Raw genomic sequence first — 26,234 nt, 5'->3', positions numbered from 1 at the left:
TGGTACCCCTAGCTCTTTGGGGAGGAGGACCTCTACAGCTACATATCCCTCCTGATTTTTAATAGCCACATACAGGTATGGGACCAACATGTTCGGCATCTCTGCCCCTCCTCCCAGTCTCGGGGTGGCTTCTTCTGTATGTCTTTAGTTGTAGGACTTCGTTTCAGTTTGATTTCAGGCAATTCTCAATGGTTCTTTTGTACTTTAGTTGTAATTTTGATATGGTCATGAGAAAAGGTAAGTGCAGTGTTTAACTACTCCACCATTTTGACTGGAACTTGAATAGCCATCTTATAATGCAAAATTTTCAAGAGCAGGAAATCATGACTTCAGCATGATCATAATTATAGCACCAAAAATAATTTTGTACCATGAAAATGCTTAATAAATATTTGTTTTACTTAGTTTGCAAGTGTGGGGACAGAGCCAGGAGAGCAGTTTCCAGGCTTTCGGCCTCATGTGGAAAGGTGCTGGCTCAGGTAGTAAATGGCCATCAACTGTGATTGGATGGCCGTCAGCTGTGGCTAATTGGCCGTCAGCTGTAACCAGTGAGTCATTGGCCACTAATATAACTGCCATGGCTATGCTGGTAAAAAATGGGGGCTGGCAAGAATATGGTGGCTGGCAAGCACGATTGCAGTTAGGATGGTGGGTTGCGGACAGTGTGGCTCCTGCTTCCTGTGTCTCCAACCCAGCCGCCAGCGAGAATATAGTGGTATAACTCCCTTACCTATGGTTCCGTGGGTGTTCCTTTTTGGCCTCACCATATCCTGCATTCTTATGTGGGGAGCAGGAACTGAGACCGCGCAGGGTCTCCCGCATGACAGCAAGTATCAACTATGTACTCACCTAATTATCACTATCATCTATTAAGTAACTGAACAATCTTATAAGACAGGTACTATTATCATCTCCATTTAGACATGAGAAACTGAAACTTAACACACTGCCCAGTATAGAGTAAAAAATTTATAATAATAAATATTTAATTTTATTAAACCATCAAATATTTGTATTAATATGTTATACACCTATGTTATATACTTTTTCTTTAAAATATAACAGTGAAAGAATGTAAAGTCAAATGTCTAGAAAATTACAGAATTATAATACTTGGTAATGTGTGGAATATTATTGTCAATTCTTTTACTCCACAAGAATGACAAATTTATCATTGACAAAAGACAGAAGTCTCATGTATAATAAAAATATGAAGTAGTCCAATATTCAGTTATTTTTGTCATTATATATATGTAATTATATATATATATATATACATATATACTTATATATGTATATATAAACAATTATATATATATATATATATATATATATATACATATATATGTATATATACAAAATTTCAAAATCATAAAACAAACTACACTTGTCAAAAATAGTGATTACCTTCAACAAACTCTAGACTAGTGAAAAAATTATAAGAAATAGGGAATGCTTGAATTTAAAATACATTCTGGTTATTTTATAAGGAAAAAAAATCTGTATTCCAATGACATTTTTAGTTAACTGAACTTTAGCAGAACAATACTAACATTTGTTTACTGCTTCCCAGGTACAGCATATTGTTACAACTATTTTAAACAGATAATCTACTTGTATTTACAACATCTCTACTCATAGAAAGAGTTTACTATTATTTCAACTAATTTACAGATATGTAAATTAAAATACAGTATATTAAATCTCCTATTAAGTAGCAGAACTAGGTTTCAAACCCAGGATCTGTCTATCTCTAGAGTTTAATCCTTTCATCTGGGCTCTGCAAGATGCTCAAAGGATAAAGGATTAAAAATATTCCTATGACACATGGTTGCTACTCTTGTGAGAAAAACAGAATTCTCTGTAGCTTTAAAATTGGTGCAATAACGCAGCTTCCATTTCAGGAAAATGCTCTTAAGAATTACACTTTTTGTGTTAAAAAATAAACTTAGTTATCTGAAGATCTGTGAAATTTAGCACGTTTCACAGTGACATGAGTTAATTTCATTTCCGTCACTGTAAGTGCTCCACAGGTATATCGTAAATTGCTATGATTACTGTGGCTGTGACCTATTATCGTAGCAGGAAATTACATGAATCTCACCACTGATATGAAATGTCCTGCTGTCACTGCTATGCATTAATTTCTACATAGTTGGCCATTTGTAATAATTCTCTAAGTGTCCATCTTAGCACCGTTTTCAGTCTAGACAAGTTAAGCCCATGTGCATGGAATTTCCCCCATTATTTCCAAGCAGTTATACTGAATTCCAAAATTATCTTTTTATTGGGCAATTTCACATTGAAACTTTTCCCAAGAATTGGAAACATGATAGTCTTCATTGTTCTACTCCCTAATATTTAAGGGAAATTTATTCTATAAAAAGTGAAGTCATTTGGCCATATATATGAACAGAAAGACAGAGTGAGAAAACCTTTGATAATGTAAATAATGTTTATTTTTCTGACTTTAATGGAATAGATAAATGGTTTCTTAAATAATTTTTAACCAACCACTTCTTTACTAAGGCAATTTCAGATAATGGTAGACTTCATGTTTATAGTTTTTAAAATAACATTTTTGAAATTATAAGTCTCTTTTACATTATAAATAGTAATATTTTACCATTTAAATCAAACCTCTATGATGTAAATTATATCTTTCCTATCCTTCCTTTGATATTGATGTTCTTCTCACAGAAGAAAAATAAATTCAAATTAGCAAGCTTACTTGAAAACTTGTGACAATAGTGAAATTAGTAGAGATGGTCTTTGCATGGTATATTTTATATTTTAGTAAATGATATCTGTAGCAGTTCAATTGCCCTGGGTAGATATTCACTTTTTTTTGGTTGGTCTTTAACATTGTGCATCATTTTTGTAAGTTTTCCTGTTTTCTCTCCACCATGTTCCAGACTTTAAGATTCTTTTCTTCATGTTCCAAAAAATGTTCACCATCTATTCACCAATTATGATAAAAATATTTATCATAAATTTACTGATGTGAATTTTCTAGAAATTTATTTTCCTCTTCTTTCAAGAAATTACAAAATGCTCATAAACATGGAAATGGTCTTATATTTACTCAGTTAAGACCTCTCTCTGACACATAACTATCCAGAATATTGATTTTTAAAATATAATCCCTTATGTACCCAAGAGCTCACTTCTATGCCTTGTTAGCTATCTAAGTTTAACATTTTGCACGTCACATGATATTTAATTTTACTTACTCTCTATAGGGTTTTTAGTTTTAAGCCAAGGCTAAATGTTTGGGAGAATAAGATGAGCCAAATCAATAACTATTTTGGAGAGAAAGAATAATGAATAAAGAAATAAATGAATATGTCTTTAAAGTAACAATAGATATAAAAATGGATATGACCTAAGTACTGTATGTTCCTTAAGAACAAGTACTCTATTTCCTTCATTACTCAATTATCAATACAGAGGTTTGTCCACAGTTATTCAGTAAATATAAATCGAATGTTCTTGAAAGGAGGCATATGAGGTCTAATGAGAACAATGGTTTAAAAGAGAAAAATTAAATATATGCATTTGTTTCCATACATGTACCTTGATTAATTAATTCATTAATTTTACTATACATTTTATTTTATTTTCTGTAGCTTGTAGTCTTTTAGTACAAACAAGCATCTTTCTAAAATACGTTTTAGTAGTCAAAAAATTCTAATATCATGAGCTGTTTACTCTCTGTACATGTAGATGTATTCTGTATACATTCATATGAAAACATATATATTTATAATTTTTTTAAGAAATGTTCAGTGTATATTCATTCAACAGAGGTCAACTTTATACCTCTCATAGGATCTTTGCAATAGTCTTTTTGAAGCCCTCCTCCTTTTCTATTTTCTCTTTTCTTTCCCTTTTTTTCTTTTCTTTTCTTTTCTTTTTCCTTTTTTCTTTTCAGAACCAACTTCCAGTGCAGAGCTAACTATGTGCCTCTCTTCAGTAGTTTCTCACTGTAGCAGATGAAGTACAGACGTGTCAATTGATGTTGCTCAAATCGGCCCACGTCTTTCTGTTCTAAGTAACTGCCTACATACCCATTGCTCAGTGCCCTATTTTAAAACTATACTGGAAACCAATTTCTGAAACAGGTCTGCCTTACAGATCTTCCTGTTTGCTAACAGTTTTTCTCTATATGTATGCCCTATACAAGTTCTAAGTCTTACCACCCTTCCATTCCTTCTTCCTTAATGTTTTCCCAGGACTTTTCTTTACAGTGTTAATCCTTCCTTTCCCACAGTTCCTTGTACTACCTGAGATAGAGAGCATTTCATCATTTGCCTTGTGTGACACTTGTGCCTCTCCTTTTAGCATCAAATCCTCTAGATAACAAAAATCACATTTTAACATTTTACTACACACAGCTTCTACCCTAGACTCTGCATACAGAAATATTTAATAAATGCATGTAGAACTGAATAAAACTGCTATCATAGGGACATCTTTAAAAATCAAAAATTACCACAGAAAATCACAGTAGGAAACTATCAAACTATGGCAAACATACAAATAGCAGCATGTCTAAAACCAGTTGTCTTGCATTCATACCAAGAGAAATATGTGATTGAAGATAATCCTCCCCCACACACTGTTTACATCTTTTTGTAATACACACGGTTTGCATTTACCACCAGATGCGAAATAGAAGAATAGTATGATTAGATTTATTTTGTTTGTTACAATAAAATCTTACAATTCTTTGTGGGAGGTAGAAGATGAGGTTATTCAGGTGAGCTTCTTAGCCTTGGCAAATCTGGAATAGAAAAACAGATGGGAAGAGGGCCGAGCAAAAGGCCAATTTATATAAATACATATATAGTCACGGGATGTAAAGTACAGCATAGGGAATATAGTCAATGGTAACAACTATGTACGATGTCAGAGGGGTAGTGCATTGCGGGGGTTATCACTTTGTGAGGGGTGCAGATGTCTAATTATTACATTTTGTACAACTGAATATATATATATACCATTCTACAGAGACAGAGGCAGGGCTATCTAGAAACTTTAGACAGAGTTTCTGAGGTAATTTGAGGTGTTGGAAGCTGACATCGGAGTCAGGTCAAGTAGAGATCAGAAGTTAAAAACCCAGTTGGCCAAGAGACATATAGCATTGGTTTTTCACCTTAGGGGTACACTAGATCACGTAAGCAATTTAAAAACAAATAATTAGTTTGAATAGGCACCTATGAAGCAGTCTTTTAGAAATGATCCATGGCTAATGTTTAGCAAATGAGAGCCACTGATGTAAGGGAATTAGACTGTGGTCAGAAATATGGCACATTTGTCCACAGGTACAGTGATATGGCAACAGCCCTGAGATATCAGTACAGTAGCCCTGATTTCCAGCTGGGAGGACAATCACTAAAATTGAAGGCCTAGAATGAGTAAAGACAAGGCTGCTCTAGTTCTTATCTCTGTCTAGAGGTTTAAGGAACTGAGAGATGCTGAGAACGAAGATGGACACATTTGTGAGCATGAGGTTCTGGGTAAAGCCAGAGAATCCCAGGCAGGGACTTAGAAGGGACCCAAGGGCCCCCACACCTTCTTGCTTTCTGAAGACAATACTTTTCATAACCCGTGTCTTATTATAACTACGGAAAGTACCTTGGACTGCCAAATATTCCTGAGAATTCTAAACAGGGTTGTTACAGCATTCTAGTTCTAATTCGTGCTTTCACTCATTGAAATCAGTTTTTGGCTTTCCTCATTAATAATCTCTGGTCTTTTCAGCACTTTCCATATTTTTCAGCTCTTTTCAGTATACTTTACCCAAACTGGGAAGTTGTCCTCCTATATTCAGTAAGGCAGTTCTAATACCATTATCAAATTTCTGCTGAACACTTAGAGGTTTAAAGGTGGGTGGGGGGAATAGATAGTGGTTATTACTATTAAGATTACTGGCCGTACCATCCTAGGCAGGCCCCTTCTGGGCATTTCTATTTTTAAACCCTGGCTTTCCAACATCAAATCCCCATTTTCTCTCTTCTTGATTCCCTGGTGACTAATGTAATTTTCTGATTTGACCAAAAATCAGCATCAACAACAACAAAAGCCCAAAAACCAAACGATTCTATTCCTCTCAACTGTTTTATTTTATTCTAACTTTTTATATAATATACTATTAGAAATACATACACACATATACATTTATATCTGTATGTATGTACTTTTGAGACGGAATGTGCTAAGAAAATGTATTTATTAATAAATGGAAACATGATTTTTGTAAATATACCTGTGCCTGATACTTGACAGTAATACCCTTACTGTAAGTAATTATGCATCTACATGTTTAAAATGCTGATGCATGATAAATGTTCAAATATTTCTAAGATGAACACTGATTTTTGAAATGACTATGGGTGTGTACAAAGAGGAAAAAAACATGGGAGTGAGAAATTTGAATGGGGAAAGAGCAGCACGAACCAGATTAAAATCATAAACGTCAACTGAAAGATTAATCATTAGCATTTTGTAGAGTGAAGAAATATGAGTTTCTTATTAACCATTTAAATGTAAATGCAATATTGTAAAATAAGAATATTGGTGATAAGTTTATTTTTATTTTATCTGTAAATTTCTAAGAAATTGGTTTTGTCTTATCAGATAAATCATGAAGTTATTTTTTTCTCATTTTCTTAATATTTCCCAAATCATGTTAGCGTATGCGCTAAATGTATTATACATTCTCCCTCCTTAAGAAAAAAAAAAAAAGCAAACATTTTTCTCCTTACTCCCTATGAGCAAGTAGCTAAAAAGTTATCTAAGAGAGTAATATCAGCAATGAGTAAAAATCTTTAATTACTATAATTGAGGTTTATCAGAATGATAGTTATTAGATTAATTTCTGATTAATTATTAAAAATATATATTTTCCCAAAAAATATGTGTTTGCATCAATGAGATGAAACTGTGCTATCTAGAAAATATAAATTTGTGCTATCTAGAAAATATAAAGTAAGAGTCTCCTTTGTATTCTACACCATCTTTTGATGATGGAGAGTTTCGCTGTGATTATGGTACTGGGCATGGATTTCAGAATGACCTTGTTCAAGAGAGGGAGTCTGAATACATGTTTTCCAATTGTATAATCCGGAAGAAAAAAAAAAAAAGTACTCCGTTCTGGCTTCTGTGTTCTAATAATAAACACTTGGAGTAAGAATCAGGGGCCCAAGCTAGATATCAGAATTGTTGATTTGGGAGAATTTGAGCTTTAGAAAGAATATGACCTCTTCCTAGTTCTGTATTCCCTTCTGCTGAAGACAACATTACTGCTGGATACATCTTGCAGAGATTTTCTTTAGGATGTCGACATAAGAAATGTCTAAGCCTGTAGAAAACTTTAATGAGTTTGTCTGAGCCAAATTGACGACAATTACCAGGAAGCAAAATTTCAACAGATGAAAAAATGCTCCAGAGAATGACAGTTTTGCAGCTTATTTTATACATTAGAATCAATGGAGGAGGTATAGGGAGAGTTACATGAAATACATTGGTAGTAGATTAAGTGGGTAGGAGAAATTAAAGTGGGAAAATCTTAGATTGAATATAAAAGTACAGTGGAGAGACACTTTCTCCTTTTTCTTTGATGAGTACATGATAGTTAATAATTAACATTTACAGCACATAGATAGAGATGGTATTTGGGAAACAAGATAACAATGAGGGGTTCTGTGGTCTGGTGCTCTGGTGTGGTGGGTGTGCCCTGAGGGATCCAGAAAAAGGGATTGCTCTGACATTCTAAGCGTATGTTAATTTAGATGCAAAAAGACAAAGACAGGCTCACTTAAGGTAATATAAGACACGATTTTATTTTACTAAGATAGGGTATGATATAATATAGTATAATATAATATATAATATAATATAATATAATATAATATAATATAATATAATATAATACCAGGTCTTACATTAATTTTTGCTACAAAGTACGTATTAGAGCTGATTGTCCGGCTAGGTCTTATTTTCGGGGAAACATGGTAGGATGTGACTACCCTCCATGACCAGCTTTTAGTTAGACATTTTTATGTTAAGACTATCCTTTGAAGTTGATTTCAGTCTCTGAGTTTGTAGGGTCTGCCATGCTGGCGTCCTTTGAGCTTGTCAGTCCCTTTTTTTTCCCCACAAGAAATTAGGACTATCAGGAGAAAGATCCTTTGAACCACCCAAATCTATATGCCATCAATTCTATGTCATCGTTTTATTTTTCTGAATCTTCCTTGCGACAATTACTATGGCAATATAGCATCTCTCATAATTTATGAACATTACACATTAGTTCTTGAAGTAGGAAGATAGGGTCAATATGGGCTTTTTTTTTTTTAAATTGATAAAGTGTAAGCTTTACAGTAGCAGCTTTCATTAATGGTTTTTGCTTTTGCTGCTGCTGTTGTGAAAATGCTCATTTAGGGATTTTATTTCTACTGTCTTCAGTCCTCAGTAAATGCTATAGTTAGAGACTTGTTTTTGCAAGTGGTCCGAGATGGCAAGTCACCATCACTTACAGGCAATTTGGTCTTCATTACAAATTGATGAAGTGATAATTACTCTCTCCAACCTTTTATGTACAAAGCATTGTGGTGCTCTTTGCATTATCTTGCAATTTATACCTCTGCATTCAAGGACTTTTGATAGCTTGCTGAATTAGCATCAAGAGGAAAAATGTTAAGCTACAGTGAGAGCTCCATAATCAAAATCATATTTTACATCAAATTACAAAAATCTCTACATAATCTCATCTCTGTTTGATGTCCAGTAAAATGCTGTTCATACAAAGCAGAAGACATTTGCAATCAATTCATCCGTTGAAGTACAAACTCACGTTTTATACTTAAATGCTTGTAAGGAAACCTTGACCTAAAAGTTTTTAAGTCAATTGGTTTATTTTTAAATAATGATGCCCATGATATAACTTTCTGTAAAATGTCCACAGAAAACATTTATTTTCTAGAGTTTTTGTTAACTCTGTATTTTACAATGCCAATGTAATGATAATAGAGAGATTCCACATAATACTAATTTTTTAACATTACAGATTTTTGGAACTCCAACTCTGTTCATTCTTTTTTTTTCTGATATAAAACTTATACATAATTTCAGTTTGAATATGACTTTAGTGTTATAGGTATTTCAATGTAAAATCCTCATGACTGAGATTCTCATGTACACTTTTCTTCTTAAAAAGTTCATAGAGTAGATGTTTGAAACTGGTATATTGCTGATTATTAAGAACAGTGTGAATATTTTCTTTTCTTATATTAGTATATAAATATATCTTCTATGTTGGGTCTAGGGTTTTCTAACATAATCCAAACGTATTTCTTAAATGAACCTTGGGTGTGAAAATTCAGTAAAACCAATTTTGCCTCCAGAAAAGTAGTGACTTTCTTATATTCTAAACCCTGAATCATCATGATTATTAAAATAAGTAGTGCTTTTTAGTTACTTGTTTTTAGGATTGTGGGAGAGTAAGAAGTTTTTAAACTATGCTTTTCACACTGGTGGGGACCCACAAATTGGTTTTGGTAATTCAAACACACTAATGTAAATAATTTATTTTTTCTCTAATGAAGTTCAACGGTCAAATAAATTTCTTTGATCGTGGTTACCATCAATTTAACAAATTAACATTTTACCTCATTTTGTGACTAGAAGTTGTAGATTGGAATTACTATGTGGTTTTAATAAATATAAATGAAAAAAATATCAATACACCTTAGATGCCATTGATTTGGTTTAAAAGTATGTAAAACTTGCCATTCCCTTAATGGGGAAAAATTAGGAACACATTTCCAATGGGCTTCACAATGATTGTATTTATTTATTTATAAAATAAAAATACATTATCTAATAAGAACTTTATATTAGTTACTCCCTTGAATGATCCCTACATGTATTATAAGAGAAAATAATTTTAATGCATTCCCAAAAGGTGAAGTTTTGTGTTGCATAGTGTGGAGGATATGAAGAGGTCTAAAATTTATCGAATGAGTTGAAACAAAACTAAACTTACCACATATCATGACATAAATTTAATAAGTGTTATATAATACAGTTTCTGAAGCATGACAAGGGTATGGAAGGCATAAAAAAGAGAAGAGCATAGTCCAGTTACAGTTATAACATAAACAAAAAAAAGATCAAATATGTCTTTTGAAAATAGCACAAGACTTCACATTGATGAAAAAACATAGTATGTGAATAAATAAAACACAATTCACTAACTTCAATTCATATTTTTAGAAAAATATAAATGTAGGTTAGAAACAGTTTTTGGAAAAATTCAAATGCCAAACTAAAGAGTTTGAAAATTATTACAAACATCATGGGGAGATCTAGAACACTTTGAATTCAAGAATGAAATTTCTTGAACCATTTATTTTCTGTATCTAAGAGGTTTTTTTTTTTTGTTTGTTTGTTTTGTTTTTAGTTTTCTGTTTTATTTGTTCATTTATATAGAAAACAAACCGATGGTTGCCAGATAGGAAGGGAGTTGGGGGACTGGGTGAAAAAGGTGGACAGATTAAAAAGTATAAATTGGTAGTTACAAAATAATCATGGGGATGTAAAGTAAATCATAAGGACTATAGGCAATAATACTGTAATAACTATGTATGGTGTCAGGTCACTATTAGACATCAGGGCTGGGGGGGGAGGTGTCACTTTGTAAGTTATACAAACATCCAGCCATTATACTGTACATCTGAAACTAATATAACTGAGTGTCAACTGTAATTGAAAAAAAATAAAGAAAGAAAGAATGACATGTCTAAAGATGTATTTTCCTGGAAGAAATAAGCAAAATTGGGCATGTTAAAAGTGTAGATGCAGGGATAATAGTTAGAAACAATGGTGTAATATTTGTATTATTGTAAGTAACACAAATTATCTGATGCGAAATCAGGAGATTCTCAAAACCTGTTCTAAGGGTAAAGGAAGTAGTGATTCAATGTTCTAAAAAGTCTTGAAACATTTTAAACATTTTTATAATAAAAGCATGTGTATAAGGATAACCCTAACTGCTATAACAACAACAACCCAAATAGCCATTTATTTTTTGCTTATGTAAAATTTAATGTGGGTAAAAGATATTAAAAATTGAAATGTTCATTACACTTATATCTTTTGTTCTCCATGAATACTAGGTTTTATGTTTGTTTGTTTGTTTGTTTGTTTTGGGGGGTTGTTTATACTTTTACTTCAAATTTTCTTTCATAGTTCCCCAACATGTATTCCTTGAAATTATTAAATACATTAAAAAGTGTCATGCCTGAAGATATGTGGTAATGACATCATTTACATTCACCTTGCCTTGCCATTTATATTGATTTTACCGAAGTCTGACAGAAACTGGGAAAAGATTAATAAAGATGAACTTAGGCAGTGGTATTTTTTTTCATTCTATTTTTTAGTAATAAACAAACAAAAAAGCATTCCAAAAATATACAACAAAACCATTTTATAATGTTATAGAAAATGCCTGACTGGAATATTTGGCTAAGTTCAATCAATTGCTAAGCAAATTTTTCCTAAATTTCCCACAAACTTCAATGCAATTCAAATGTGTTTATCAAAATTATAAATGACTTTGTGTCAATGAACTCAGAGAAGCTTGCAAACAAACAAACAAACAAACAAACAAACAAAAATGTTATGGAGTTGCTCCACATCAATAATGAGTAACACTAAAGTTTCTGCTTATTTGTTTTGTATTTCCTGTGATGCCATTGACACCCTAATCTTGTATTCACTATTATTCATTTTACTTGTTATTAATTCTCTCTTTTATTTTTTTTCCTTTGATTCCTTAGTGGGAAGAAATCAGTGGTGTTGATGAACATTACACGCCCATCAGGACTTACCAGGTGTGCAATGTGATGGACCACAGTCAGAATAATTGGCTGAGGACAAACTGGGTCCCCAGGAACTCAGCTCAGAAGATCTACGTGGAGCTCAAGTTCACGCTACGGGACTGCAATAGCATTCCGTTGGTGTTGGGAACTTGCAAGGAGACTTTCAACCTGTACTACATGGAGTCTGATGAGGATCACGGGGTCAAGTTCCGAGAGCATCAGTTTACAAAGATTGACACCATAGCAGCTGATGAAAGTTTCACTCAAATGGATCTCGGGGACCGTATTCTTAAACTGAACACTGAGGTTAGAGAAGTAGGTCCTGTCAACAAGAAGGGATTTTACTTGGCTTTTCAAGATGTTGGAGCTTGTGTTGCCTTGGTGTCTGTGCGAGTATACTTCAAAAAGTGCCCATTCACAGTGAAGAATCTGGCTATGTTTCCAGACACCGTACCCATGGATTCCCAGTCCTTGGTGGAGGTGCGAGGGTCTTGTGTTAACAATTCCAAGGAGGAAGACCCCCCCAGGATGTACTGCAGTACAGAAGGCGAATGGCTTGTACCCATTGGCAAGTGCTCCTGTGATGCTGGCTATGAAGAGAGAGGTTCTGTGTGCCAAGGTAAGTCGTCTCTGTTTTCTCTAGTGGTACTTCTCACCTAAGAGTTTATTGTGGAGTGATTGAAAGAAATGAAGTTAGCCTGAACTCACTTGGCAGCAAGACGTGCCTCAAACTGAACAGCCTATATATAGACTAAATGTATCCCACTTGCTGTGTTGATTCATAGTTTGTTGTAGAAATATTAACATGTTTGATTATGTGGCGCTGGCCTCCAGCCCACGAGAGGTGTTACATATGCTATTTTTAAGTGTTCCCTGCTATTTAATGACTATGGTAGAATAACTCTAAATCAACTGAAAGGAAAAGCAATTCTGTCCTTTTTATGCGGAGGGAAGAAACATCGTGGGCACTCAGATAATCTTATTCTGAAAGAATTAGATACTGTGTTGACTAGGTGTGTGCTTTTCTATCACCGCAGTATGTACTTCATTACTATAAACTATAGTCTTTTGATATACATTAAAAATTTAAATGTATAAATACATAGGGAAACTTAAGTACCTAGTCTTTAGAATCTAACCTGTTTTAATACCTTTGTTTGCTACTACACTCTGCCAGAGGAATTGACTTTGATATGCTACTTATGGCCATTCAGTAAGTCTCAAGTGCACGTGGAAGAAATTAATATACTTTGTACTTTATTATATAAATTAATATACTTTATATTTAATTAGTATACATTAAATTGACCTTTCTAACAATCTGAACAGAACATAGCATTTTGCCTTTGAATGTGGGTACAGGTTATAGGAAAAAAAATTAATGACAGCAAAGGGTACATTCTACCCTCATACTTCTTCATGTGACTTAGATCCTTGGACAGCACCATGAGAATACTATTACCGCGTTTCCCCCAAAATAAGACCAGGTTTTATATTAATTTTTGCTCCAAAAGACCCAATAGGACTTATGTTCAAGGGATGTCAGCCTGAAAAATCATACTAGGGTTGATTTTCCGGTTACGTCTTATTTTCAGGGAAACACGATACTAAGTATAATTTTGAAAGTCCTAAAATTAAAACAACATACTAGTCACTACTTGCTTATTACATGAGTTGATAGAAGTCTCAAAAACCTTCATATTCTATTTTGAATTGTATTTTATTATATGGTATTATTTATGATATATGATATTTGTGAGATTTATTTTAAATAAAATAATGAAGGCCTAGCTCAAAAGGAGTTAAAAAATTGTCTATCACCTCTAATTTGATCCCTACTGGAGCAGACTCTGGTATCCACACCAGGAAAGAAATAGATGTATCTTCATGTCGATAATATGTATGAATTTAAGCAGAGCTATCTCATAAAATATTCCATTGGGCAAGAAATCTAATCATTAGATGTTTGGATTTTAGATAATTTTTATATGGTGCTTTATATTTTATTCAAGTTATAAGAAATAGAAAGATAAGTATCAGTGTGGTAAGACAATCACATACAAGTGTTAATAGAAATAATTAAAGCAGTCACATTATCAGCTCATTATACATGTTATCTTGAGGACAAACTTTAGTAGAAGAATTTTTTTAAGAGTCATATTAAGTTGTATTCAAAAAGTTCACAATAATTTCAGAATTGCTACTATTTTTCTAATCTCATCTTGACTTACTGATCTACTTTTTTAAAGTAACTACTATGCTATCCAGTGGCACGCCATGTCAAATTACTCCTACACATAATATTTATGTCAAAGTTTTACATCCTTGAATCTAGTAGTTTATTATGTTGCAGGACATCAAAAAGCACCTCTTTGATATAGCAATGCTATATTATTACAGATTTTCTCAGCATTTAGAAATATTAGTTTTAGAATAAAAAAACACATATGCATAAATAGCAAATTATTCTATGAAAATATCTTGAAAATAAACCAATAAAATTAATTTTAGTAGAATCAGAGATGGCACGTGAAATGGGATTTGCTTAGAATTTAAAAGGGGGATGATTTTTTTAGCAACATAATTTGAATGTGGATCATGTTCTTATGCTTATATCTTGACATTTGCTGATATTGTCAGGTGTGTTTTGGTTTCCTCTCTTTTCATAATCAACAAATATGTTTGTATTCAGGTTTTTAGACAATGAGTCAGGTATTCTATTTTGTTCTGAATTACGTGTCCTGCCAAGTATAAACCAATTTTATTTTAACTGATACTTGTTGTAATAGATCAGTTTAGTGCATCTTGAAAATCCAGTAGTCAACCAATTAATTCTATAGACTAGTATCTGTAATTCTGTAGGCCAGAATTGCTTGAGGCTTCTAATTTTGCTGTTGTTGTTGGTGATGGGGCTGGTGTTTGTTATGGTTCCCTTTTTAATTTTTAATTTTTGGTTGGTTTTTTAATAAGCTTTTAGGCTGGTGAGGATACCTTTCTGTTACTCAGAAATCAGTGTTTGATCACCAGTACTTCAATTCCAGCACACAGAGGGATGGTAATGCCAAAAAAAGACACATATGAGAAGATAGCTACTTAAACTTATGTATTTCATGAGACCAGTTTTATCTTGTTTGTTTGTTTGCTTGTTATGGTACCTCTGTTTTATAAAAAGATAGAGCAATGCTTTGATATACCCACTACTTGGAGTGCACATATAGCCAGACATAAAAAAAACATCAGGATTATTTTATAACACAATGATGTGCACCCATGGGCTTTTAGTTGCCTAAAACAAAAGAAAACAAGACCCATTCACTTTATTTCAACAAATATTTAAGGAGTTCTTATTTCATTCCAAGCACTGTATTAAAAATACAAAGATGTTTTTAAACGTTCATTAAGCCATTATTAGATTCCAGGCACTGTGCTAATTTGCTAAGTATTCATTATAAGTTATCTCATTTATGCCTTAAAATAACCTATAGGTACCAACTATACTATTATCTCCATTTTAAAAACGAAAACAAAGCTTTGATAGGTTAAATATCTTGCCTTAGCTTCCTTAGTGAGTGAATGTTAGAGTTTAGGTCTGAAATCAGTCAGTCTAATTCCAAAGGCTGCAGCTATAACCTCAACCCACGTTGTTTCCCTAGATTTTGTGCAACAGTGAAAGAAACCAGGAAACCCCACAATGGCACAAATTCCACAGGGCTATTGTATATTAAAGGATGAGTAGGGCTACAGAGAGTTAGCACAAAGTAACCAAGAATCTGTTAATACAAGGTTATCTATTTCAGTTTACTTCCCAGATATTTAGGTTTCTATATTTTTAAGAGCGAATTGCTAGCCAAAATGCCCTATTGTGGGAAGATTAGGTTTAGCCTGGTGATATCTAATAAAATTTGGATATGTAGCATCTTAGGTATGCAAAAAAGTCTAGCATCTTAGATATGCAAAAAAGTCTAGCATCTTAGATATGCAAAAAAGTCTAGAAAGTTAAATTCAATAAGTGTTTTTGACCATCTATTAATACAAAGTAATATGTCAGAAACAGAGGAAACAGATGAATAAGTCATTCTATCTACCTTCTAGGAGCTCACAATCTAACATGAAAGACAGATACATAAATTAATAATTTTATTGCAAGACAGACCAATAAATCTTATACCAGGGGTACAAAGGTATGTTGGTAATGGATGGGAAGGATAAATTAATTTTGAGTATTTCAAAATTAATAATGGAAATTGTTATTAATAACGATGCTCTTTTGCTTTGAGTTTTGGACTTGTCATTGTTGTGTGTAGAAACTTTTTTAAAACTTTTTTTATTAGTTTCAGGTGCACAAAGCAATGTAATAGGTAGACATTTATCGTTTATATCCCTCACACAGTGACAACTCCCCTCCCCCATCCACTATCCCTCTGACATTGCACACAGCCATTACATTTCCACTGTCTCTATTCCTAATGCTGTACTCCGCTTCTTGTAAATATATATAGATATAGATATAGATATAGATATAGATATAGATATAGATATAGATATAGATATAGATATAGATATAGATATAGATATAGATAGATAGATATAAAATTGTAGTTGACATTCACTATTGTTCAACTACAGCTTCAGGTTTACAGTGCAGTGATCAGGCATCATCCCTGAGGTGGTCTCCCTAATGAGACAAGTGTCCATCGGATACCACACAAAATCTTTACAACATTATTGATTACATTTCCCAAATTGACTTTCGTATCCCCGTGGCAATCTTGAAACTTTTGTAGTAGAAAGGGCTAACTACATTCCACAGCTTACACATTTCAGAAAGTGAGGTTTATCATTTGTTTATTGAATCATTATCTCAAAATCTCAATATGTGTACAAGTCCCATTAGAATTCTGTGTTTGTTCCACAGGAAGGCCTTATTGAGGATCTACATTTCATAACTAGGTTCTTTTGTCTTTAGTAATGAAATATTTTGAATTATCTATTCCACTCTAGATGAACACTTGGGACAGTTACTAACTGATGACAATGTGACAATCTCTGTTTGATAAGAATACATATAAGTATAATATGTTTCTCTTTATTAGATTTACTGGCTGACATTGGTTAGTAAAATTATATGTTTCAAGTGTACATTGCTATAATATTTCATCTATACTCTTATATTGCATTGTGTGTTCACCACCTAGAGTCAGTTCTCTTTCTTTCACCATATGTTTGACCCCCTTTTTCCCTCTTCTACCACCCCTACAACCCTCTCACTTTCTGTTAACCATTACACTGTTACCTGCGTCTATGAGTTTTTGTTTTGTTTCTTTGACTTGTTCATTTCTGTCTCTTTCACATTTAGATGTGTGAAGTCACATGGTGCTAGACTTCTGTCTGATTTACTTGCTTAGCATGATAATCTCAAGATCCATCCATGTTGTCACAAATTGCAGTATTTCATCTTTTGTTATGGCCGAGTAATATTCCATTCTATAGTTATCTATCGAAGGACACTTCGGTTGTTTCTATGTTTTGGCCACCATGAATAATGCTGCAGTGAACACAGGGGTACTTATATCTATACAGATAAATGTTTTCAGAATTTTGGAGTAGATACTAGAAGAGGGATTGCTGGATTGTATGGTAATTTTTAATTTTTAAAGAAACTTCAGCTGTTTTCCATAGTAACTGTACAAATTTATATTCCCACCAGCAGTGTATGAGGGTTCCTTTTTCTCCATAACCTCTCTAACACTTGTTATTACTTGCCTTGTTGATAAAAGCCATTCTAATAAGTGTGATGTGATATCTCATTGCGGATTTGATTTGCATTTCCTTAAGAGCTACTGAAGTTAAGCATTTTTACAGATCTGTTGCCCATTTCTATGTCTTCTTCAGAGAAGTGTCTGTTCAGGTCCTTTGTCCATTTTTTTTTTAATTGGATTTTTTGTTGTTGAGTTGCACGAGTTCTTTATATATTTGAGATATTTCCCCATTATCGGAGGCATCATTTGCAAATATCTTCTCCCATTCAGTTGGTTGTGTCTTTGTTTTGTTGATGGTTTCTTTTGCTGTGCAGAATCTTTCTAGTTTGACATAGACCCATTCATTTATTTTTGTTTCTACTTCCCTTGTATTTGAGGTCAAATTCATAAAATCCTCTCTGAATCTGAGCTCCATAAGATTAGTACCTATGCTTTCAGCTATTCAATTTATTGTGTCAGGCTTTATGTTTAGGTCTTTGATCTAATTTGAGTTAATTTTGATATATGGTAAGAGATAGCAGTCTAGTTTCATTATTTTGCATGTGGCTTTCCAATTTTCCCAGCACCATTTATTGCAGAGGCTTTCTATTCTCCATTGTATGTTTTTGGCACCTTTGTCAAAAATTATCTGCCCATATGTATGTGGGTTTATTTCTGTGATCTCAATTTTATTCATTGGTTAGTATTTCTGTGTTTCTGTTAATACCATGCTGTTTGATTGTTGTCACTTTGTAATATAATTTGAAGCCAAGGAGTCTGATACCTTCTGCCTTGTTCTTTTTTTCTTAGGGTCACTTGAGCTAGTCAGGGTCATTTGTGATTCCATACAGATCTGATTATTTTTTGTTCTATTTCCTTAAAAATGCCATTGGGATTTTGATGGTTATTACGTTAAATCTGAATATTGTTTTGGTTAATATGGTTATTTTAACTATGTTGATTCTTCCAATCCATGTACACAGAATATCTTTTCATTTCTCTGTGTCTTCTTTAATTTCTTTGAATAATGTCTTATATTTTTCAGTACATAGGTCCTTCATGTATTTTGTTAAGTTTATTCCTAGGTATTTTATTCTTCTAGTTGCAATTGCAAATGGATTTATTTTCTTTATTTCTTTTTCTGAAATTTTATTATTAGTACATTGGAAGACAATGGATTTTTGTACATTGATTTTGTATTCTGCCACTTTACAGTATTTGTTTATTGTTTCTAATAGATTTTTGGTGGAATCTTCATTGTTTTCTATATACAGAATCATGTCATCTGCAGAAAGTGACAATTTAACTTCTTCATTTCCAATTTGGATGCCTTTTTTTCTTTATCTTGCCTGATTGCTCCCGCTAGGACTTCTAATACTATGTTGAATAACAGTGGTGACAGGAGGCATCCCTGTCTTGTTCCTGGTCTTAGAGGAAAAGCTTTCCGTTTTTCATCTTTAAGTGTGATATTGGCTGAGGGTTTGTTGTATATGGCCCTTATGTTGACGTACTTTTCTTCTATACAAATTTTTTTAAGTGTTCTATCATATATGGCTGTTGTATCTTGTCAAATGCGTTTTTTGCATCTATTGATTGATCATATCATTTTTATCTTTTATTTTATGTGGAGTGTCACATTTATCAATTTGTGCATGTTGAACCATCCTTGCACCCCTGGAGTGAACCCCCACCCCTTGATTGTGATGTATAATCTTTTTAATATATTGTTTTATTCAATTTGCTGGTATTTTGTTTAGGATTTTTGTATCTGTATTCATCAGAGACATGTGGTGTTCTTTTTTGTGTTATTCTTACCAGGTTTTGGCCTCATAAAATGAGTTAGGAAGTATTGCTTCTTCTTCAATATTTTGGAAGAGTTTGAGGAGGACAGATATTAAATCATCTTTGAATATTTGGTAGAATTCTCTAGTGAAGCTAGCTGTTCCTGGACTTTTGCTTTTGGAGAGGTTTTGCATGATTGTTTTAATTTCATTTCTGTTGATTTGTCTACGTAGATTTTTCAGTCCTGCATGATTCAGTCTAGAAAGCTTATATATTTCTAAGAACTTGTCCATTTCTTCTAGATTATTGAATTTTTTTTCTGTCATAGTATTCTTGTATGATTTTTGTATTCCTGTGGTATCCGTTGTAACTTCTCTTTCATTTCTGATATTGTTTATTTGTGTCTTTTCTTTTTTTCTCCTTAGTGAGTCTAGCAGGGGTTTGTCAATTTTATTAATCTTTTCAAAGAATATGCTCTTTGTTGCATTAGTTTTTTCTATTGTCTTTTTGTTTTCTATTTCATTTAATTTTGCTCTATTTTTTTTTCTTATTTTCTTCCTTTTCCTGACTTTGGGTTTCATTTGTTATTCTTTTTCTAGTTCTTTAAGATATAATGTTAGGTTGTTTATTTAGGATTTTTCTTGTTTCTTGAGATAAGCCTGCAATGACATAAATTTCCTTCTTAATACTGCTTTTGCAGTATCCCAATAATTTTGACACAATTTATTTTCATCCTCATTTGTTTCTATGTATCTTTTGATCTCTCCTTTTATTTCTTCTTTGACCCAGTCATTCTCTAGTAGCATGTTGTTTAGTGTCCATGTATTTATGTTTTTTCCCACTTTCGTTTTGCAGTTGATCTCCAATTTCAAAGCATTGTGGTTGGAAAATATGCTTGGTATGATTTCAATATTCTTAAATTTGCTGAGAATAGTTTTGTGTCCCAACATGTCGTCTATCCTTGAGAATGTTCCATTTGTGCTAGGAAGCAATGTATAGTCTGGTGATCTAGGATGAAAGACTATGTAAATGTCACTTATGTCCACTTGGTCTAATGTGTCAATTAAGGCTATATTTCCTTATTGATTTTTCTGTTTGTATGATCTATCCCTAGCTGTCTGTGGTGTATTTAGGTCCCCTACTATAATTGTAGTTTTGTCAGTTTCTCCCTGTAGTACTATTAGTAGTTACTTTATATATTTTGGTGTTCCCTGATTGGAAGCATATATATATAATGATAAGTGTTATGTCTTCTTGTTGTATTGTCACCCCTCTACTGTTATAAAATGTCCATCTTTATCTCGTTACAGTTTTTTATCCCAAAGTCTATTTTATCAGATATCAGTATGGACACACCCACTTTTCTCTGGATTCCATTTGCTTGAAATATTATTTTCCACCCTTTTACTTTGAGTCTGTATTTGTCCTCATAGCTGAGATGTGTCTCTTGAAGGCAGCATATGCTTGGGTTTTGTTTTTTTGATCCAGTTTCTTACTCTGTGCCTTTTTATTTGTGAGTTCAGTCCATTTATTTTTATGGTGATTATTAATATATGAGGATTTCCTTTAGTCATTCTGTCTTTTGTTTTCTGGTAGCTCCGTGTCTTCATTGTTGTTTTGACTTTGTGTTTCTGTCTTTTATTTTAGTTTGGTGACATTCTATGATTTTTTTTTTCTCTGTTTTATTTTATGTTATTTGTCTCAGTTCTGGAATTTATTTATTTATTTTATTTTTCATCTTTTTGGAGTGGTTACCATTAAGTTTATGTAAAATAAAGTTTCAGTTCTTCCTCTTCCTGTAAATGGCCTAAGGTGATCTCTGAATATAGTTTGCTATTCACTTGACACAGAGAACTCCATAAAATCATGTAAATTGAGAGGTTCAAATCTACGGGTTCATTTTAAGAACACTCGTGAAACTGCCTGGGCCTTCAAGGGTATGCATATTCAAAAAGCCACCAAGTATCTAAAGGATGTCGCATTACAAAAGCAATGTGTGCTATTTCGTCAGTGTTAGAATTGAGAGGTGTACCTACGCCAAACATTGGGGTTGGACACAGAGTTGGGGGTCCAAAAACAGTGTAGAATTTTTACTGCACATGCTTAAAAATGCAGAGAGTAATGCTGAACCTAAGGGTTTATATATAGACTCTCTGTTCATTGAGCACAGCCAGGTGAACAAAGCTCCCAAGATGTGGTGCAGAACTTACAGAGCTCACAGGCGGAGTAACCCATTCATGAGCTCTCCCTGCCACATTGAGATGATCCTAACTGAAAAAGAACAATTTGTTCCTAAAACAGAAGGAAGAAAAGATCTCCCAGAAGAAACTGAAGAAACAAAAATTTATGGCATGGGAGTAAATTCAGCATCAAATAAATGCTGATAAAAGTAAAAGCAGAATGTTCGTTGTCTTTATTAGTAAATGCATTTCAAGTGTCAAAAAAAAAGGAGAATGTTTCATATATAAATTTGTCCTTTTTCTTCAGCATTCATCTTATCTCCATCCCCCGTTGCAAATTCGGACCGTAACCTCCTCCCCTTTTACGTTTTTGTTGTCAGAAATTATGCCTATTTATGCTGTCAGTTCATTTCTGAGTTGCAGTAGCAAATTGCTGTCTTCCGTTTTTCCTTTTTTATGTTTTTATCTCCTTTACCCTTTATGCTATGCTTGAGTGTACAGTGCCACATTCTGTGTAGGGGTTACCATTTCCCACTTCCGTCTATCAGTTAGTAATCTTACTCATAGTTTTGTATCCTTTTGTCTTTTTGTTCCGGATAGAATAACCTCCTTCAGTATTTCCTGTAATATAGGCCTTGTGGTGCAAAGTTCCCTCAGCTTCTGTATGTTTGGAAAGGTCTTTATTCCTTCTTCATATCTGAAGGATAACTTTCCTGGATACATTATTCTTGGCTGGTAATTTCTCTTTCAATTGTTTGAATATTTGATTCCATTTCCTCCTGGCTTGTAGAGTTTCTGCTGAAAAATCTGGTGATAATCTAATGGGCTTTCCTTTGTAAGTTACCATCTTCTTCTCCCTGGTTGCCTTGAGGATTCTTCCTTTGTCATTAATTTTTCACAGCTTCAATATAATATACCTTGGAGAAGGCCTTTTAGGGTTGACGTAATTAGGTATTTTGTTTGCTTCTTGGATTCAAGAATCCAGTTCTTTCCATAGATTTTGGAAATTCTCATCGACTATGTTTGAATAGGCTCCTGTGCCCTTCTCCCTTTCTTCTCCTTCTGGTATGCCCATTATTCTTATATTGCTCTTTGTAATGGTGTCAGATAGTTGTTGTAGAGTTCTTTCATTTCTTTTATTTCTCAAGTCTCTCTCTTCTTCCACCTGCATCATGTCCAGATTTCTATATTTGATATAAGTAATTATTACTTCTTTTTCCAATCTGGGCAGCTCTATTTCCTAAGCTCACTATTTCATTCTTCATCTCTTTTGTTGAGATCTTCAGTTCCAGAATTTCTATTTGTTTCTTTTTTAAAATTTCAATGTCTTTGGCATAATATTCATTTTATTCATTTATTTCATTTCTGAGTTCATTAAACTGCCTATATGAGTTTTTTTGCATCTCGTTGAGTTTTTTCATGACTGCAATCTTGAATTCTCTGTCATTTATGTCACATATTTCCATGTCTTTAAGTTTATTTTCTGGAGGTTTTAATTTTTTTTCCCCTAGCTTCCTTGTTACCTTGGTTATTCACTGTAATTAATAAATTGTTTCTCTTCCTGGGCATCTATGGCAGTGAATTATGCCACAGGTTGATATGAAGAGGTCTTTCTTTTTTTTCCAGTAGGTAGCTCTGAGAATTTTATTTTCTCTTGCCCTGTTCAATCTTCTTGCTATAGATGATTTCCTGGGGAGGTAGGAGTCTCCATCTCAGGGTACCACCCCTGTGGTAAGATGTGGTGGGTGATAGGGTTCTGAGCCCCTGAAATCCCAGTTCTGCCCATCCAGACAGATGTAGTGCTGTGTGACTTAGCAGCTGTGGATGTTCCCACTGGGATCAGCTGTGAATGGTGGAGGTAGTGTGGGGTGGGCTGGGAGAGGCTGCTGGTGTGTTTCTGTCTTTGTTCTCCTCTAAATTATGGCAACTACTGGACCACAGCTCCCTCACCCCTATATCTCCTCCCTTGTCACTGGGTATAGCTGCAGTGTATGTCTGCCACTCAGGAAATGTCTCTGCAGCTCTCAGAGCTATAGATATTCTGCTCTTTAATCTGACACTGCTACTTTATTTTCTGGGGCACACTGCTCAAACTGGTAAGGTGTGGGGGACACAACTGCTGTGAAGGTGGAGGGAGGTGGCCAGGCTCTGTGGCTCTGTTTTCTGACTGGCAGTGGGGGCTGTTACACCACAGCTGTATTTGGTCTTTGCCCTGTGATCTGTGCCCCAGTAAATGGGTTCAGCCATATTACATGCTGATCCCTCAGGGATAATTTTTGGGGCCAGAGAGAGTAGACCTGCTGTCTTCATCCCCCCCTCTCCTGGGACTGCAGTGAGCTCCAGGCTGTATCCTGTGGCACCTGTCTACTCTTCTCCCTTCCCTTCTCCCTTGTTTACCCAGATTTGCCCACCTTCAGACATTTCAATGTGAGGATCACTCAGATGAGTTTGTGTGTTGCATAGAGAATCCTTTGTTGAATTATAGCTATTCAACTTGTAACTTCAAAGGGAGAGATCAAGGGGGACCCTCACATTGCCATGTTTCTGATGTCACTCCCCAGAAAAAAATACATATATATGGATACAAATATTTGTATTTAAAAAAATCATCCATCAATTTCAGAACTATAAATAGAACCAACATTATCTCTGTGTAGGACCAGAATTGCAGCCATGGCATTATCTACTCTTGTATATAATGCTAACTTTCACAACAGTCCACTTTTTTCTGAAATGAGAAAAAATAGAGGAAACTATCCTTTAACCATTTATCCAATTATTCAACATTTATTGAGTCGCTAATATATTCTAAATCCTGTGTTAGACACTGGAAATTTATCTCTGCTAAATTAGTCTGGCTGATAGTTCAAAAATGTGATTGTGTGTGTGTGTGTGTGTGTGTGTGTGTGTCTTGTAAGATATAAAATGTTTTGGCCTCTGCATGCAAAGGAACATAGATTTTTAGCTGAATTAGTAAACAGAGCTAAGTTAATAATAGATTAAACTGAAAAAGAAGTTATTAGTGTTAATGAGGAGGTATTGGTATGGGAGGATATGAGTAATGGGAAATTAGAATTTTCTGCAATAAGATGCTTTATGTTACTGGTCTTATTTTTCGTTGCTAAGGCAGATAGAACATGGGAAAGTGAGAGTAGAAAATGGTACAACTTTTCTCTTTCAAGAGCTGGTTTGAAGAAGAAAATAAGGGAGGAAAAGAAGTATTGATAAATAATTATTAAGAAATTTCATGACAAGCAAACTGGAAAATCCAGAAAAAGGAAGCTCCAGAAGTGTAGAAAGTATTTATTACAAGAAATTTGGTAAAATACAAATGCACATAAAAAATAAGTACATAAGCTTAAGTGGATAAGGAGTAATGTAAAGATTAGTGAGAAAAATAAGAAATCATGCATCAGACTTGGTTTTCTAGAAGTTTCCTTAGTATGTAATTTTAAAATATGGCTTTTCTTTTAAGAAGTTAGTTCTCAATTTAATAATAGAGGAAGAAATCATGGCATCTCTTTTAATTTAGTGTGTGTGTGGCTTAAACCTCATTTGGGGCCTCAATTGGGACATGTTTCTAAGAGCTGGGCAAACTTGCTGGATATTGTGAATACAGCCAAATTGCAGGTTAAGTTATTTTTGTAGGATTTCAATAAACCTTCTTTTAAAAAGATAACATTAACAAAATTAAAATTATATACCTAAATCATCTGCTATTTGCTTTCAATTATTAATGATCTTGATTTACTTGATTTACTTCATTTGGGAAATCCTTCATACCGCCTACATGCCAGCATAACTCTTCACTTTTTAGGATTGGAGGTGTGAGGAAATTTCACATCAATTCCAAGGAAACCTCATGATCTTTATTATTACTATGTTTCCCTGAAAATAAGACCTTGCTGGACCATCAGCTCTAATGCATCTTTTGGAGCAAAAGTTAATATAAGACCAGGTCTTATTTTGCTATAAGACTGGGCCTATAATATAATATAATATAATATAATATAATATAATATAATATAATATAATACAATACAATATAATACTGGGTCTTATATTAATTTTTGCTCCAAAAGATGCATTAGAGCTGATGGTCCAGCCAGATCTTATTTTCGGGGAAATGCGGTAATATTATTTTTATCTGGGCTAATGAGTTATGTTATCTGCTTTGATTCAGTTTGGAGAGAAGAACTGAGAATGCTAATGGCTTTTTATATAGTCAATTAATTACATTTGAGGCAGAAACCAGGAGGTCACTATAAATATTTCTACTCCTACAAACTTTGTTTAGACTTAATATACCAACTACCTTATTAATGTCACTGAAGAATCTGTCGCTCTGTGTTTTATCTCTGTGCATTCATTGTGGAATGCTAACTTTGTTCCTTGTGCGTGTACACTAGCAACTTAATAGTAAAGTGTGTTTGATGTGATGTGCAAAGATATCTAGACTTTCTAACGGTTATTTGTAATTACATTTGTTTCACCTAGGACTTAATAATATCAGCTCTTAACTCTCTACTTATTTCTGTCAATTCTGAAACTCTCTTTAAAAAAGCCATCAAGCTTTCAATAACAGAATGATTTTGAAATTCTGCTTGCTCTGACAGAGGAGCTAAAGAAAATTGAAAATCTCA

General features: G+C 33.6%; 1 protein-coding gene across 2 annotated transcripts in view; it reads left to right on the top strand.

The window, feature by feature from the left end:
- EPHA3 (EPH receptor A3) overlaps nucleotides 1-26,234 on the top strand; it is a 356,820-nt gene that overhangs the window by 96,415 nt on the left and 234,171 nt on the right. For both annotated transcript variants that reach the window (XM_074333229.2, XM_019745445.3), the window contains exon 3: nucleotides 11,850-12,510. In XM_074333229.2, the coding sequence (XP_074189330.1) occupies nucleotides 11,850-12,510 (661 nt within the window). The remainder of the gene's footprint in view (nucleotides 1-11,849; nucleotides 12,511-26,234) is intronic.

Source organism: Rhinolophus sinicus, chromosome 17 (assembly GCF_057876585.1).
Source record: "Rhinolophus sinicus isolate RSI-liver-muscle chromosome 17, RSI-T2T, whole genome shotgun sequence".
Taxonomy (NCBI): Eukaryota; Metazoa; Chordata; class Mammalia; order Chiroptera; family Rhinolophidae; genus Rhinolophus; species Rhinolophus sinicus.
This window is presented reverse-complemented; position numbering and strand designations above follow the sequence as displayed.